The 15,530-nt window shown below is 36.5% G+C and overlaps 2 protein-coding genes across 2 annotated transcripts; both read left to right on the forward strand.

Annotated features, from left to right (window-relative positions):
* The first annotated feature begins 4,713 nt into the window (after positions 1-4,713).
* LOC109084523 (cathepsin K-like) lies at positions 4,714-9,166 on the forward strand. Its single transcript, XM_042741166.1, has 8 exons — positions 4,714-4,865; positions 5,276-5,413; positions 6,266-6,388; positions 6,698-6,850; positions 7,124-7,342; positions 7,846-8,011; positions 8,126-8,234; positions 8,475-9,166. The coding sequence occupies exons 2-8, from the start codon at positions 5,282-5,284 to the stop codon at positions 8,572-8,574; spliced, it is 1,002 nt and encodes a 333-aa protein (XP_042597100.1). The 5' UTR covers positions 4,714-4,865; positions 5,276-5,281; the 3' UTR covers positions 8,575-9,166.
* Positions 9,167-11,220: 2,054 nt separating this feature from the next.
* Positions 11,221-15,393, forward strand: LOC109084524 (cathepsin S-like). Its single transcript, XM_042741168.1, has 8 exons — positions 11,221-11,363; positions 12,162-12,287; positions 12,552-12,674; positions 13,668-13,820; positions 14,096-14,320; positions 14,586-14,751; positions 14,884-14,986; positions 15,139-15,393. The coding sequence occupies exons 2-8, from the start codon at positions 12,165-12,167 to the stop codon at positions 15,236-15,238; spliced, it is 993 nt and encodes a 330-aa protein (XP_042597102.1). The 5' UTR covers positions 11,221-11,363; positions 12,162-12,164; the 3' UTR covers positions 15,239-15,393.
* The last annotated feature ends 137 nt before the right edge of the window (positions 15,394-15,530 follow it).

The raw sequence follows: 15,530 nt of genomic DNA on the forward strand, positions 1-15,530 counted from the left end.
TCTTTATTTATTTATGCAAAAAAATCGAATCTAAAAAAATCTAACTGAGATAAAGACTGGGGCTGAATAGGTTTAAAAAGCCTATGTGTGTTGTTGTGTTGCACATGTTTGTTTCAGAAACTATTTGTCTTTGCTTGTTTGCATGTTCAGCTTAAGCTAGCACTTCTTAAAATATCTTTGAATATACCATATGTACCTATCTTTAGATATTTATGTGTATATTTAGCCTTTAGTAATATTTAAACATTATTCATTAATCTATAAAATATTAAATTATAACAACATATGTTGCCACTGTCTGACAGTTTGTTTTGTCAGAAAATTCTATAAATGAGAGCACTTTAATAATTAATTTCTCATTCAGAGTGTGTTTTTCAGTAACACTTTACTTAAAGCCTTTGTATAATGCATTATAAAGGGTTATTAAATGGTATAATCATTCATAATGTACATTGTAATATCTTGTTGTAATTAATTATAACCTAATTTAAAATGCACAGGGTAACAATTAATTGATAAGTATTATAATGTATTATCTGTGGTTACAAATATTCATGTGATTGTGAAATGCATTCCAATGCATTTACTATAGCTTTAAGTAAAGTGGACCGTTTTCTCTTTTTTTCTAAAATGTCTTCTGCAGAGCTTGGTCTGGTATAAAGCCAGGAACTGGGATTATTTGCTGTTATTTTTTATTTATTTATTTTTTTCCTTCAATGTTGTAAACAAAGCCTTACTGCTGTTTGTTGTACATTTAAAAAGGATTGTCAAAGGATATTTATCTCGTATCCCAGCACAACCTTCTGAAATCTACTACATCATTCCCAGCGGAATATTTCTCTCTCTATATTTTTCTGTGTATCATCTGACACAACAATCTCTTGACTTGCCTTTTTAAATGCCAAACTGACCTTAGCTTAGAGTAAGACGGGATGCACACTGATCTGTATTGGTCAAATCCTGCCATCACAAACCCTCAGATCCCTGTGCACGTGGCAGATGGGACAGTTTTGAAATTGTGAATGTGCTCTTGCTCTTCAAAGACTGGTTGTCACGCTGCAATAATGTATAGTTTGCCAGGCCACTATGTGTCTTAACTCTAATCCCCAGCATGTGGACATCTGTGCATCAATGGTGGTGACACTGGGAAAACAGAAACAAGCTCCTGTGATGGGATTTATGAATGGAGTGCTTCTGCTTCAGCACTTTTTTACTCATAATAAAATAAAAATATAGAATGTAATATTTAACTATGAAAATACTACAAATATTAATTAAAAACTCCCATTAAAAATGTCAAGTCAAGTCTGCTTTATTGTCAATTCTTCCACATGTACAGTACATACATACAGAGAATTGAAACTGCATAACTCTCAGATCCATGGTTTATACAGATAACACTAACAGTAGAGCCTAAAAATCCAGATAGTTACAGATCAAATATAAAATATAAAATACAACTATACAAATAAGGGCATGTAAAAAAATAAAAATAAAGTTAAATAACACACATGGCACACATGGCAGATAGAGTGCAAACCAGTGAAGTGCAGATAAAAAGATTTATAGTGCAAAAAAGCTTATTCAGTCTGATTAAAGTGACAAAGGGCTCAGAGAGCAGTTGTTTTATTTAAACTGACTGAAGAGGTAGTAGAATGACCAGTTCTATGCTGAATGAGGTAGTGAGCAGACCAATGCTGCACAAAGTGACTGGTCCATGTCACCGTATGTTAGTGGGAGAGGGGAGTTGAAGGACCTGGGGATGCGGGATCTGGTGGTGGGGGGGGGGGGTGGGTTCAGTGGTCTGGGGCAGAAGAGGGAAGGGGAGGCAAGTTTGGGAGCGAGTTCCTGATAATGAAGCTGTCCTTCAGTCTGCTGGTCCTGGCCTGGAGACTCCGCAGTCTCCTCCCTGATGGCAGCAGACTGAAGAAGCTGTCTGATGGGTGTGTCGAATCACCTGCAATGCAGAGGGCTTTGCAAGTGAGATGGGTTCTGTAAATGTCCTGGAAGTGGGGGCGGAGAGACACCAATGATCTTCTCAGCTGCTCTCACTACGCGTTGAAGGGGCTTCTGGCAGGACGCGTTGCAGGCACCATACCACAGTGATGCAGCTCGTTAGAATGCTCACGATGGTGCCTCTGTAGAAGGTGCACATGATGGGGGCCAGGGCTCTGGCTCTTCTCAGTTTGCGGAGGAAGAAGAGACGCTGCTGTGCTTTCTTGGCCAGTGCTGCTGTGTTTTCAGTCCAGGAGAGGTCCTCTGTGATGTGCACACCCAGGAATTCGCACTGTTGATGGTCAGTGGAGCATGCTGAGTGTGCACTCTCCTGAAGTCAACAACAATCATATTGTGATATGGCAATTGTGATGCCATATTACAATATTTGCATGTGATATGGCATCACATGCAAATATTTGCTCATGGAATCACGTTTAATAATGTTTAAAGAAAACATCGTAGAATGCCCCTCATGAGGCTGGCTGAAAGAAATCCAGAGTGTTAACTTCATTTAATAGTCTTGATTTGTTAAACATCTTTCGGTCTTTCGAACCTGCCATTTGTATAGTTTTGATGACTTTACTATTAAACTAAAATGTGAAAAATAGGTATTTAAGTGTTTCCAGACTAGGTAGTGTTTAGGACATATACAATAGTGCCCACAAAAAAGGGAAATTTGATGCATGGCTATGTAGCTCTCAGTCTGAACAATAAACTGTAAAAAAAAAAAAAAAAAAAAAAAACTTTGAATCAAAAGTCTCGTGACAGTCATGGGAGCAGACATATGACTGCAGCAAGGCATGCTGAGTTTCTTCAGTTTTGTGGTTAGACTGGAATGTAAAGTAACAGGAAACAGATGTAGAGTTTGCTGCTAACAGCTAGCTGAGTAAAGGAGGAGTTTTTTATTTCATTTTATTTTTTTGCTTTGTAATGAGACTGAACATTTGTCATGCTGGAGCTATTAAGAATTTATATTAATACAAAAATAATGTATTTAAATTAATACCTGAGATATTTTTTTATATTTAATCAGGTTCATATGATTGCATTGCAGTGTTTTGTGTTTATTTGAGCATTTGTTTGTAGTGTTAATTCTTTGTTTATTGTACAAAATAATTTCACAACAATTTAATTGTGTTCACACTGAAAATATCTGCACTCACAAATTTTTTAAAGAGATATATAAGGCTTAATCCTTAATGCTGTAGCAAAAACACACTTGAACACACACACACACACACACAATGCTGGCTCTGATCAGGATCAGATGAACGATAAAAAAGCCAAAAGTTTTTTAAAGCATGAATGAGCAGGTGTGTATTACGAAAAAATGCTTCAATCATTTAATGTATCCGGTCAAAGTCAATCCTAAAAAAGGTATTGCAGTTTAAAATGTAATAATATCAAATTAATTCCAGTGAACACTGTGTTTTACTGAGAAACTGCAGTAAATGAGATGCACAGTAAGTATCTGAAGTATCTTTCTTGCTACACTGGGGGGAAAAAAATTTGTTGGGTTTATTGAAGTGCTGGGGTATTATGTTATTGACTAGTTTGTACATTTGGTGAATAATGTGAAAATAAATTAAAATTAATAACTACTATGTCTACAAACAATTTGTGCAAATCTGACTAATCCAATCCAAGTTTTTAAGATAAATACATCTGGGACACACTTTTTTTGTTTCCCATAAACAAAGCTGAATACATTCTTAAATTTAGTCTTCTCAGGCTTGTCACCATGTCAGCAGGCTGTGCTGCTTTTGGCCTGTGCTATTTATGGGTTTGCTTGTATGTTTGTGAGTAATCTGCACATAGTGTGAACAACTAACATTAGGGGACTTCCCTCGACATACATTTATATCTTAGTGCTGACCGCATGCCTATACAGTAGACATCATGGGACAATTTTCACATAGACATCATGTAGTGACACACTGCACAGGTTGTTGACTAACAAGCGGAAGTGTTCATGACAAGCTTGCATGGCCCTAGGAAAACGAAGCTTAGAAAGAGATACCTTTTATTGATACCATTAAATCAGTTGAGTTTGAAGTCAGCTGATTGTCTTTTTTTTATGCCAGCAAAAAAAAAAAAAGAAAAAAAAAAAGAAAAGAAAATAAGAAAAATAAAAATTTGGAAAAATTGAAAAAATAACCGCTGAAAATGTTAGCTGATGAATGTATAAGGTTACAGTCTCCAAGATGAGAAAATGTGCATTACTTAATCACATCCGTCCTTTTGCAGGATCATAACAAAAAATGCCCTGAAATGCTGGGTGAACGTTTTTTTTTGTTAGTGTGACTAAGACCATCTAGCCTGCTCAAAGGTTTAAATGCTAATGAGAATCAATGGCAAGAATCAAAACTGCTGTCAGTAAGCAATTCCCAAGACTTTAGAGATAATTTAAGCAGTTTAGGAACATAAAGGAAAAGCTGCAGCAAATGCATTATGTAAAACTAATGGTCATGTAATAATAATAAGGAATGAATTGCTACAGTTTGCAAATTTGTTTTTCTGGCAACTGTAAATGCACATGATTTCACAACATTTAAAGCTAAAAGGTATCTCTAACATATTATAATTTCTGTTGTTGGTAGTGTTGGTTTTAGTACATTTAATTTTAATTTCAAATACAAATCTCTTTCACACTATTCCCAACTTCCCACTTTTCCTAAAACTGTAACCTGACTCCTGACATCATCGCTCTGAGCTGGTGTTTAAACGATTCCAGATGAAGCGGGTCTTCCTCCTTTTCTCGCAACAGGAGCAGCTTCCTCAAAACTTCAGCATATAAAGAGGTCGTCCACTAACCCAGTTCCATACCAGCATCCATCTTTTGTTCTGAACTTCTGGAAATCATCCAGGTAACCGAGGTTCCTCATTCGCACGCTGTTTTCTTTTTAACTCGTCTTAAATTTTTTGCATTGTTTATATGTAAAGTGTTGTAAACGCATGTTTTAATACTTGTAAAATGTTGTGGGTGCAGCTTTGTTGCAATCACTTTTGCTTTCTTTTCATTGTTCATGAAAACTTTAAAAAACTTTATTTATTTTTTTTATTTATTTAACACGGTAAATTTCTTCTAGCTCATTTCAGAAAACACCACTTAATTCTTATTCCTCTGAACTGACTGAATAAGTTTCACTGCGGTGAAGGTTCACTCGTTTTTGTTTGTGGTTCACAGTTATCATGCCACATATGTTGCAAGAGCGCCCCTGGCGTGATATAGTGTACAGTGTGGCTTTACACCTCTGACTGTAGGTCTGTTTGTCAGGGCATAATGTATGCGTTTGGTGGAATCAGCCTACTCCTGGTGGTGTGGTGTGGACTAGCTCACACTTTGGAGAATTTCACACTGGATGAGGCCTGGGAGAGCTGGAAACTGACCCACAATAGGGAGTACAATGGCCTGGTGAGTAAAAGCCTATGAAGACAATACAATAATATTAGTTTCCTTAGTGTGCCAATAGAGTTAATGAACTAGATTGGGTTAGTGTTTTCATGAAAAAAGCCATCTGTTTCTCTCTTCTCTGGTAAAAAAAAAAAAAAAAAAGAGAGGAAAACTAGCTTGTATTTGTATGACTACATTGATTGGAATGTATTGGCTAAGTCCCTTTCTAAGAGCTCTGTGTTTTTACATGCACTGCAGCTCAATATATAAAAAAAGAAAAAAAGAAAAAAAGAAAAGAAAATCTTACAGCCTTAGGATTGGTAAGTTATTTTAAAGAGTTTTAAGTATTAGGTGCAAATTCCACCTAAATCCTCACCTAAAGGTGCCATGCATTATAAAGATGCATTGAAGAAATAGTTCAACCAAAAAAAAAATTAAAAATGTGCTAAACATTTATCCATAGGCCATCCGAGATTTAGGTGAGTATGTTTGTTCACTGAAAGATATTTGGAGAAATTTAGCATTACATAATTTCCTCATCAATGGATCCTCTGCAGTCAATGGGTGCCGTCAGAATGAGTTTATACAGCTGATAAAACATAGCAATAAACATCAAGTAAGCTAATCCACATGACTTCAGTACATCAATTAATTCTTTGTGAAGCAAAATGCTGCATGTTTGTAATAATCAAATCCGTCAAGATATTTTTACCTTCAAACCGTTGCTTCTGGCTAAAATACAAGTTCTCTATTATTCAAATTAATATAACGTTCAGGTTCATGCAATGTATCATCAGTTGATGGTTTACTGTACATACAGTTTGAGAATCAAGCACTTGAGCCAAGTGTTTACATGTGTTTTATGGTGGACAGAATGAAGAGTCTATTCGACGGGCGATTTGGGAGAAGAACATGCTATTTATTGAAGCCCATAACAAAGAGTATGAACTGGGGATTCATACCTATAATCTGGGCATGAACCATTTTGGAGATATGGTAAGTGCCCTAATTCAATTTGCTAATATTTTGCTGCTGTAAAATTTTGAATGTATTGTTTTACAAATATTTGCCAGTCTTACATGTTAGAAAACATCTGCATATGTGTGATCCAGCCCCTTTAAGTTTAAGATGTCACAATCTTGCTTTGCTAAACCTGTTTGCAGTGTATACATGACAACAGCAATGTTCCATCAATAATGTATTACAAAGGCATGTTTACCGAAACTAGATCCAACTTGATAGCTTTTTTGAGGGTTGGTCAGCTATTTGATTGAAGTTTTTTGTCCAATGCTTATCTCTCTGCAGACACTAGAAGAAGTGGCAGAGAAAGTCATGGGACTTCAAATGCCCATGTACCGGGACACAGCGAACACATACTTGCCTGATGACACGTTGGAGAAGTTGCCCAAATCTATCGACTACCGTAAACTGGGATACGTCACTTCTGTCAAGAACCAAGTGAGGAAATAACAAAATGTTTCAGTAATATTGCGGTAATATTTCCTCATTCTGAGAAACTCTCACATGATCAACCCTATCCTCATCCTCAAGTGCTTTCACACACAAATTTCCACAGAATGAGGGTTAGCCTCTACGATCCATATTATCTGTTGTTTCAAGCCAACTAGTTATCACTGTACTTTAGCGCCATCCAGTGGTCAAAAATATAATTTCTCCACCAGTATTCAAGTGTTTTAGGCTGTCTAGTGTTTTTTTTTATCTCTCACTCAGGGTTCATGTGGCTCATGCTGGGCCTTTAGCTCTGCTGGGGCTTTGGAAGGTCAGCTGAAGAAGACCAAAGGTCAGCTGGTGGACCTCAGTCCTCAGAACCTGGTGGACTGTGTGACTGAAAATGACGGCTGTGGTGGAGGATATATGACAAAGGCCTTCAAATACGTCAGTGACAACCAAGGCATTGATTCAGAGGAAAGCTACCCCTATGTTGGAATGGTAAGAGACAGCCTTATACTAAATGACTCAGAGGGCAAAATGTTTTGTGTGTGTGTTTGTGTGTGTGTGTGTGTGTGTGTGTGTTGCTAAACAACAACAAAAAAAAAATCAGCGAATGGTTAAAATTTTAACCAATGTTAAATTTGGAAGTTATTTGGTTGAAATTCAAATGAGGTTTTTCCATTGCTTTGACACTAGATGCAGTCAATGACTATACCTTTCAAACTACACTGTTATTAATTTTTTTGAGCACTGTTTAGTGAGTGACAAACAGTGTTTGTTGAGGGACAACTATTGCTACTCTTATGGAAGAATGACTTGATTTGAGACCCATATTAAGTAATTTGGTTGTTTTAGTGGAATTTGGAATGTGCAAAGCTGCCAGTTGGTAAGGCGATCTGCATGGAGAATTTGGAAAAAGTGAACTAAGTTTAGAGAAATGTGTCCTAGGAAAAAAAAACCTGTTGACAGTCATGATTTTTATCTCCTACTGCCCCCTGCAGGACCAGCAGTGTGCCTACAACAGCTCAGGGAGAGCGACCACATGTAAAGGGTATAAAGAAATTCCTCAGGGTAATGAGAGGGCACTGACTTCCGCTGTGGCAAAGGTGGGACCTGTATCAGTGGGTATAGACGCCATGCAATCCACCTTCCTGTACTACAAAAGCGGTACTTAACATATCATCTACAAAGTGTTTTGTTGTTGTTGTTCTGCTGAAACTTTTATAGTGAAGGATAAGACTAAAATCTTGACCCCCTATTTTATCCAAAATCCATTTCTAGGTGTGTACTATGATCCCAACTGCAACAAAGACGATATCAACCATGCAGTTCTAGCTGTTGGCTACGGAGTCACACTGAAAGGCAAAAAGTACTGGATTGTGAAGAACAGGTAAGGAAAATATGCTGGAAGCAGAGCTCAGCATGGTTAAAATACTAAATAAATTATTACATTTAAATAAAATCATAATATTTAAAATTAACAATGAATGAAAATGTTAATAAATTAATATGTTAATAAAATGTACATGTAAGTAAAAAAATAAATAAATACATTTCCATGTTGTCATATTCAACATGTAATAGTGTAAAATTCTCCTAATCCTTTAGTTTTTTGTTTCTTTTCTTGAAGTTGGGGTGAAGATTGGGGGAAGAAGGGGTACGTCCTGATGGCTCGTAACCGTAACAATGCATGTGGCATTGCCAACCTGGCCAGTTACCCTGTCATGTGAGAGCTGGAAGTAAGGAGTACACATCGGACCAAACTTGTCTGCTGTTGACCAATAACAAAAGGGACTCGATCATTATCAGTGTGCTCCAGCATTAAATAATGATTGGGGAAACACTCTCTTAAAGATGCAGTTGATTTGAATACCACAAGGTTGAGTGTATTTTCCTCGTGTGTATTAGATGTCTCATTCTTAATCCCATCAATTTGTGCAGTTGAAACTGTTTTGTGCAATATTTGAAATTCATAAGGGAAATTTTGATATTGTGTATACAGTCTTGTTAAACATTTTTTTTTATTCCCCTGGTGGGATCTGATCTTTGAAATACTTGTTTTATGATGTTTTGATTATATAGATTACCAAGATTTTTTTTGTTGAAATATTAAATAAAATGTTTAATTTTGGGTACATCATATTTGGGTAAAAGTATCTCAATGTCATTTCCATAAATATTCATAAATGTTACTTCAATGAGGCTCAATCATATGCTTATCACACTAACACAGTTAATACCAAGTCAATATCACACCTCTATACAGAAACATTATATATGATAAATTACATTCAGAGAATAAAATATCAATGCCAAACCATATTTATATAACTCATCCTTAAACCATGGTATCTATACGAAGTACCCTTGGGTATGAAGACTTATGTATGAAGCGTTTTAATTGTGTTGAGGTGGAATAGAAAGCATCAGAGCCTTTGTTTTGGGAAAATGAAACTAAGAGAAGTCAAGAAAAGAAACAACATACTGAACTAAAAACTAAACTGTGTAAGTCTGGGCTGTTTGAACAAAAGTCATGACAGTTATGTGTTCAGTGGTATGAAATCATATGACCATAACTGAACCACTTCCCCATTCCCCAGATGAGTGACCCAGCTTTACCCTTTTCTTCTTGTATCTTGTACCCATATCTTCACATTCAATAACTGCCAGTTAAAATCTCTGAACTTGGACTTTACATCAAAATTACGCTCATAAACAAATAACTTTACCTTCTTTTAATTGCAAATTTATGTTTTACAAATGCAAATGTCAAGTGCTATATATTTTATTACATACTTAATTTTGTGATGTACAAATAACAAGAAAGTACACTGCAAATGTAAACATAGCCTATGTAAAAAGAAACAAAGTAATATTTGTGAGAAATAATTACAAAATGACACAATTACAAAATTGAAGATGATGAATAAAAACTTCAGCAATGCATTCATGTAGACCTCTGTAGGCTTCTTTGCTCGAGGCCTCTGGATGTCAGAGGCATTAATATACATTTATCGTTTAAATAAGAATTAATTTCAGAAAGCTTTGCATGGTGTGAAATGTAACATGACTATTTAAAATGGTCAATGCTGAACACTCCACTTTCAGTTCTGCATGTTTGTTTGTGTACTATCCAAATGATTGAAAGCTGTAGGCCTAGTAAATGTTTCACAGAGCTTTTATTCCAAAATATAACCACAGACCACATCAGTGTGACACGAACTGATGGATGTTCTGGAAACACCATATTCAGAATCCACAAAATTCTCTTTTCTGAGAGACAAAAGATAATCATCATTTATCACTCAGCATGACCTGTAAGTTCTAATATTAACTAGGAATTCCCCTAATCGGCACACATTTAATCATTTTAAATGCAGCTATATTATTTCAGTCAAAATCAGCACCAGGTCAGCACAAATATTTGTCAGCTCGTGATGATGATTTTATAAGTGAACAGCAAATGCTTCATGAATGGAAAAATTAGGTCATGCTGCCAGTTGTTCCAGTCCCGCAGTGGTTACATGGCCTTTAGGCTATAACCTTTAAGGTAAGAAACGTCATTCTAAGCACAACATGCTCATTTAGGACCTAAAACCTTGTGGCATATACACACTCAAAGCCAGATACCAGGCCAGCAGGTGTTTTATATGTCATGTGCTTGCATGCTTGAGTAGTGTTTAACCACATGATTTCCTCTTCCTGTTTCCTGTATACTTTCATATATCATGTAATAAAATACTATTATGGGTGTGGGCCTCAATTACCAGGTTGTAATCAAGTATTATATATTTCGTCTAAAATGAAAAATAGTTACTGTGCATCGTTTGAGGAATAATATAAATTCCGCTAGATGGCGACCCAAACACAAGATATGAGAAAGGACGTAGACAAAGCAACGTTCTCGTTTCCGATCCATGTGAAACTCAGAACCTAGAGCCTACCTAGACATCTTCTTGAAATGGAGGTGTATTTCCACTAATCGTAATAGACATCTGTCTTTAACAGTTCAGTAAGCAGGTCAGCTGAAGGCTGTAATTATTATTATTATTATTATTATTATTATTATTATTATTAATATTTAATTGAACAATATAAATTTACAAAACTAGCCTATTAATTAAAGCCTCGGACACATTTTGCATATGAATATAATTATTTTTAATATTAATAATAGGTTAGTATATATATTGTTATGTTTTATCATTTGATTAACTGACATATTTAATAACTTGTATTCTTGAATTATTGTATTAATCAAAACATTACATGTTATGATTGTATTTACTAAATTAATTACATTTTAGTTAATAATTACATTTTTATATTTGATTACATTAAATATAGGCTAAATGTTTTTTTGTTTTTTTTCAAAGCCACCTGTGCCATATCACAACAAAACAGAGATTAGCACGTGATAGAACAAAATAAAAGTAGGAACCAGAAACCAGGAACCCGAGACGTTTATCATCACCTCCTCTACAGACCACCAGAAGTGCAGTTTAAAGAGAGTGCACAGGTGAGACGAGACACGTTAGTTCATTTTTGTTTTGTTGTTAATGTTCACTTTTATGTGTTTAATCTTTTGTCGGGTTTTTCCTCCCAAAAAGTTTCTCTTTCGGTTTTAATTAAGGTGGTGACTGGTTTTATGAGGCCATTTCCTCAAAGCGATCTCAAACGTTTCCAGTGTTTTATTACTTGTCTGTAGTAACGTTTGGGTTTAAAGTGAAAACGCTCAAAAAGAAAGAAAGAAAAAAAAAAGTTAATTGTCGTGTGTATGTGTCGTGGAATGAAGGATCAGATGAAGTCGATCAAACACCGGTGTTAGTTTAATTTCCGTTTCTTCCTTGTTCTGGCCAGTGTGTTCTCTTGTTTGGTTTGAGTGGTCAGCCTTTGAAATCGCCATTTTTGTCTCCTTAATCTCTGGTTAAAACTCCTTTTTGTCTTTTAAGATTAAAATTGGGCTTGTAAAACGACCCGAGATATAATAGCCTACTTGATGTCATGATACAGGAAGAATCAAGCAATTGCTCAGGTTTACATAAGTATAGCGCATTTTGGGGAGTCTGTAAAAACCCAATGTCTGGCTTTATGAAGTCTTATCAGTTACTGGTTTCAACCAGTTCCTTTTTTTTTTTTTTTTTTTTATTTATTTTTTTTTTTTACCAGTTTTTTTTCCCTGTTATTTTACTCAGAATTTCTTCTTTCTGTTTCATTTTATAGAAAAATCAGACTTCCCATGTGATTCACTCAATAGATATGAACACTAAATGTTGATTGCATGTCAGGAACTGATGGGACGTTTTGTGCTTGTCAGGCCATGATGCTCGGGAGCTTGCTGTTTGTCGTGTGTTGTAGCACAGCACTGGCCCATTTCAGCACAAATCTAGACCAGCACTGGGAGTTGTGGAAGAAAACGCATAACAAGTTTTACTCCAGTAAGGTGAGACTGAATTTCACAAGTATCTTTAAGATCCAAAAGCTAATCTTAGATTTACTTTCATAATGCTGTTTTGATTGTGTTTGTGACTGTAGAATAGTTCATTATTGTTTGAAGTGGTGTTGATTCTGTCCATTTATTGGAGTTGTATAAAAATGTCTGTCTTTGAACTGGAAGGCTTTACAAAGGATATCCGTTATAAATGCAGTGATGGCAGTCTCACAACATGTCACGTGATCCCTGTAATGTGAATGTTGTTTGTTGCAGGTTGAAGAACTGGGCAGGAGGGAGTTGTGGGAGAGAAACATTCAACTTATCACCCTTCACAACCTGGAGGCCTCCATGGGCCTGCATTCATATGATCTGGGCATGAACCACATGGGTGACATGGTGTGTGTGGTTTTTCATTTGTGACTCTGCATGCAGCAGCTTCCAGTTTGCACAAGTTCCAGTTTTGCTTCTGGCATGCAATACTGCTTTATTTTTATGGTTCTACACCCTTTAATTGGTCTCTTTTCAACAAGCTTTGTAGCACACACCATTTGACCTACAGTCACCAACACATATACGTGTAGATCACATTAGCCTGAACAACTGTGCTGACAGTTAGTGCTCTCCCCAACAGGAACTAAACTATTGAGTTATTTTAAAATTGCATGATCTGGAACGTTCTATACACAATCCTGGGTTTTTCATGCAATTACCAAACTCTGTCAACATGATCTCAGGATATTGAGAATGAGAGGAAGTCTGAAATACTAAGGTTGTCCACTGGTCATAGGATGGCTCTTTCAAGCCTAATCCTTTTTGGGTTTCTAACAATTATGATGGCAAATGCATGCCATCAGTTGACTATATACTCTACTGTCAATATAGTTATTTAAGATCTATAAGCCTTCTTGTAGATCATTTAAATGTTTTGTATATCACTCCTTTTCTGTGTTTCGCACCCTTGATGTTCTAGAGCAGTGCTTCCCAAACCTACCCTGCACATTTTGTATGTCTCCCTAATCAGACATGCCCAATTTAGTTCTTGCGATCTCTGTTGATGAGTGGAATCAGGATAATTGAGACATACAAAATTTGCAGGGCAGGGGGGCCTCCAGGACAGGTTTGGGAAGCACCGTTCTAGAGTAACCCTTTCATTGCTGTAACACTAACAACCAGACTGTAAGAAGGTTAAATGCTCATGCCCACTTTCCACTGTTCTTCTAAAGCCACTGGGGCTTTGGCCCGTCATTGCTACTTGTGGCTATATTTGTTTTTTTCTTTACTAAAAACAGCTTTTTATCTTGTACATTTTTTATAATTGGTATCTATAAATTATGCAGCTATAATGTAACTTTATCCTGACCTTATTTTCTTTGTCACTTTGATTCCCAGACAACAGAGGAGATCCTGCAATCATTCGCCACGACTCGCGTCCCTCCTAACTATAAGAGGCAAACGATGAATTTTGTGGGCTCTTCTGGGGCTCCTGTTCCTGACTCCCTAGACTGGAGAGAGAAGGGATATGTCTCCAGTGTGAAGATGCAGGTGTGTTGCTCTCATGATGTCAAGTGAATTGACAACATTCTCTGTCAGAACAGACAGTAGTGGTTTTTTTTTTTTTTTTTTTTTTTTTTTTTTTTTTAAATCTCACTTTGTTTTCATCAGTGTTTGAGGGAGTTTATTTCCCCTTTCATGTAACTTCCTCTGATTTGGAAATTCAGAAACCAACAACTAAAAACGAATTGGTCAATGCCGTTTCTGCAGCTTTACAATCCGTTAAGTTCTTGTTTCCTGTTCTAACATGCTGCTTTTCTTTTCAGGGTGCATGTGGTTCGTGTTGGGCATTCAGCTCTGTTGGGGCTCTTGAAGGTCAGCTGATGAAGGCCACCGGAAAGCTGGTCGACCTCAGTCCTCAGAATCTGGTGGACTGTTCCTCCAGTTACGGCAACAAGGGCTGCAATGGCGGTTTTATGAGTTCTGCTTTCCAGTATGTTATTGATAATGGAGGAATAGACTCAGAGTCATCTTACCCTTATGAAGGAAAGGTAAGTTGTGTGAGTGAGGGATATGCACAATTATTTGGCACCATTAGATGGGACAAGGCCTGTTACCACAAAATCTGGGCCATACCCATTTAGAGCATTTTTCTCTACATTGTTAAATTGACACTTCATGGTTTGAGTATGTGAGGTGGTGTGGATTTTTTTTTTTTTTTTTTTTTTTTTTTTTTTTTTTTTTTTTTTTTTTTTTTTTTTTAAATACTGTAATCCATAATTATGGGTCTAATGCATAATCTAATGTGTCCTACAGCAAGGGCAGTGCAGATACAATCCATCCCAGCACGCAGCCAACTGCACAAAGTACTATTTCGTCTCTCAGGGAGATGAAGAGGCCCTGAAGCAGGCTTTGGCCAGTGTCGGGCCCATTTCAGTGGCCATTGATGCCACCCGCCCTCAGTTTATCCTGTACCGCAGTGGTGAGAATTCTGTTTCTATCAGATGGAGTACCAGATCTCAAATGTTTGTAATAAGGGTTTGTTTTAAGTGGTGTGTGGGATTATTATTTTTATATATAAGTAAAATGCTGTTCTCACATCTGTACACCGCAGGAGTTTACAATGACCCAACCTGTACAAAAAAAGTAAACCATGCAGTGCTGGCTGTGGGATATGGTGCGACTGCTGGACAGGACTTTTGGCTGGTCAAAAACAGGTACAATCAGAACAATTAAGATTTGTGACCATAAATTGACTTGGTATTTTGATTTTTGAAGTGTACCCCCCTCAAAGGCTTGTAAACGCAGAACATCTGTGAAACTAAACATTGGAGAAAATACAAATGCTGATTTTGTTCTACTTTAACAGTTGGGGTACCCATTTTGGAGATGGTGGCTACATCCGTATAGCCCGAAACCAGAACAACATGTGTGGCATCGCCGAGTATGCCTGCTTTCCAGTTATGTAACTGCAACACGGAGTTGTATGAACATTTCAAAATGAGATTCATTTTTAGTTTAAAATCTTTGTAAGTGCATGTTCTATGTGGTTTTACTTTTGTTTTTTGTTTTTTTAATGTCTAAATGTGTTTTATGAATCTTACAATAAATTAATTTGAATCCATTTTGTTTGGCTTGAAACTTTGAGGAAATATGCTGTTAAGGTATATTTGCAAAAATGACTAAGGTATAATGAGGGGTAATGGTGTCTAAATTATTACGTAAATGTGGACAATCCTATCCACCTACCTGTTCACACCA

This window comes from Cyprinus carpio, chromosome B16 (genome assembly GCF_018340385.1).
Source record: "Cyprinus carpio isolate SPL01 chromosome B16, ASM1834038v1, whole genome shotgun sequence".
NCBI lineage: Eukaryota > Metazoa > Chordata > Actinopteri > Cypriniformes > Cyprinidae > Cyprinus > Cyprinus carpio.

Coding starts and splice junctions, on each gene's coding strand:
- LOC109084523 (XM_042741166.1), top strand. CDS start 5,282: ATGTATGCGTTTGGTGGAATCAGCCTACTCCTGGTGGTGTGGTGTGGA. Junction 5,414..6,265: donor ATAGGGAGTACAATGGCCTG/GTGAGTAAAAGC, acceptor TATGGTGGACAG/AATGAAGAGTCTATTCGACG. Junction 8,012..8,125: donor CTTCCTGTACTACAAAAGCG/GTACTTAACATA, acceptor ATCCATTTCTAG/GTGTGTACTATGATCCCAAC.
- LOC109084524 (XM_042741168.1), top strand. CDS start 12,165: ATGATGCTCGGGAGCTTGCTGTTTGTCGTGTGTTGTAGCACAGCACTG. Junction 12,288..12,551: donor ACAAGTTTTACTCCAGTAAG/GTGAGACTGAAT, acceptor TGTTTGTTGCAG/GTTGAAGAACTGGGCAGGAG. Junction 14,321..14,585: donor CTTACCCTTATGAAGGAAAG/GTAAGTTGTGTG, acceptor TGTGTCCTACAG/CAAGGGCAGTGCAGATACAA.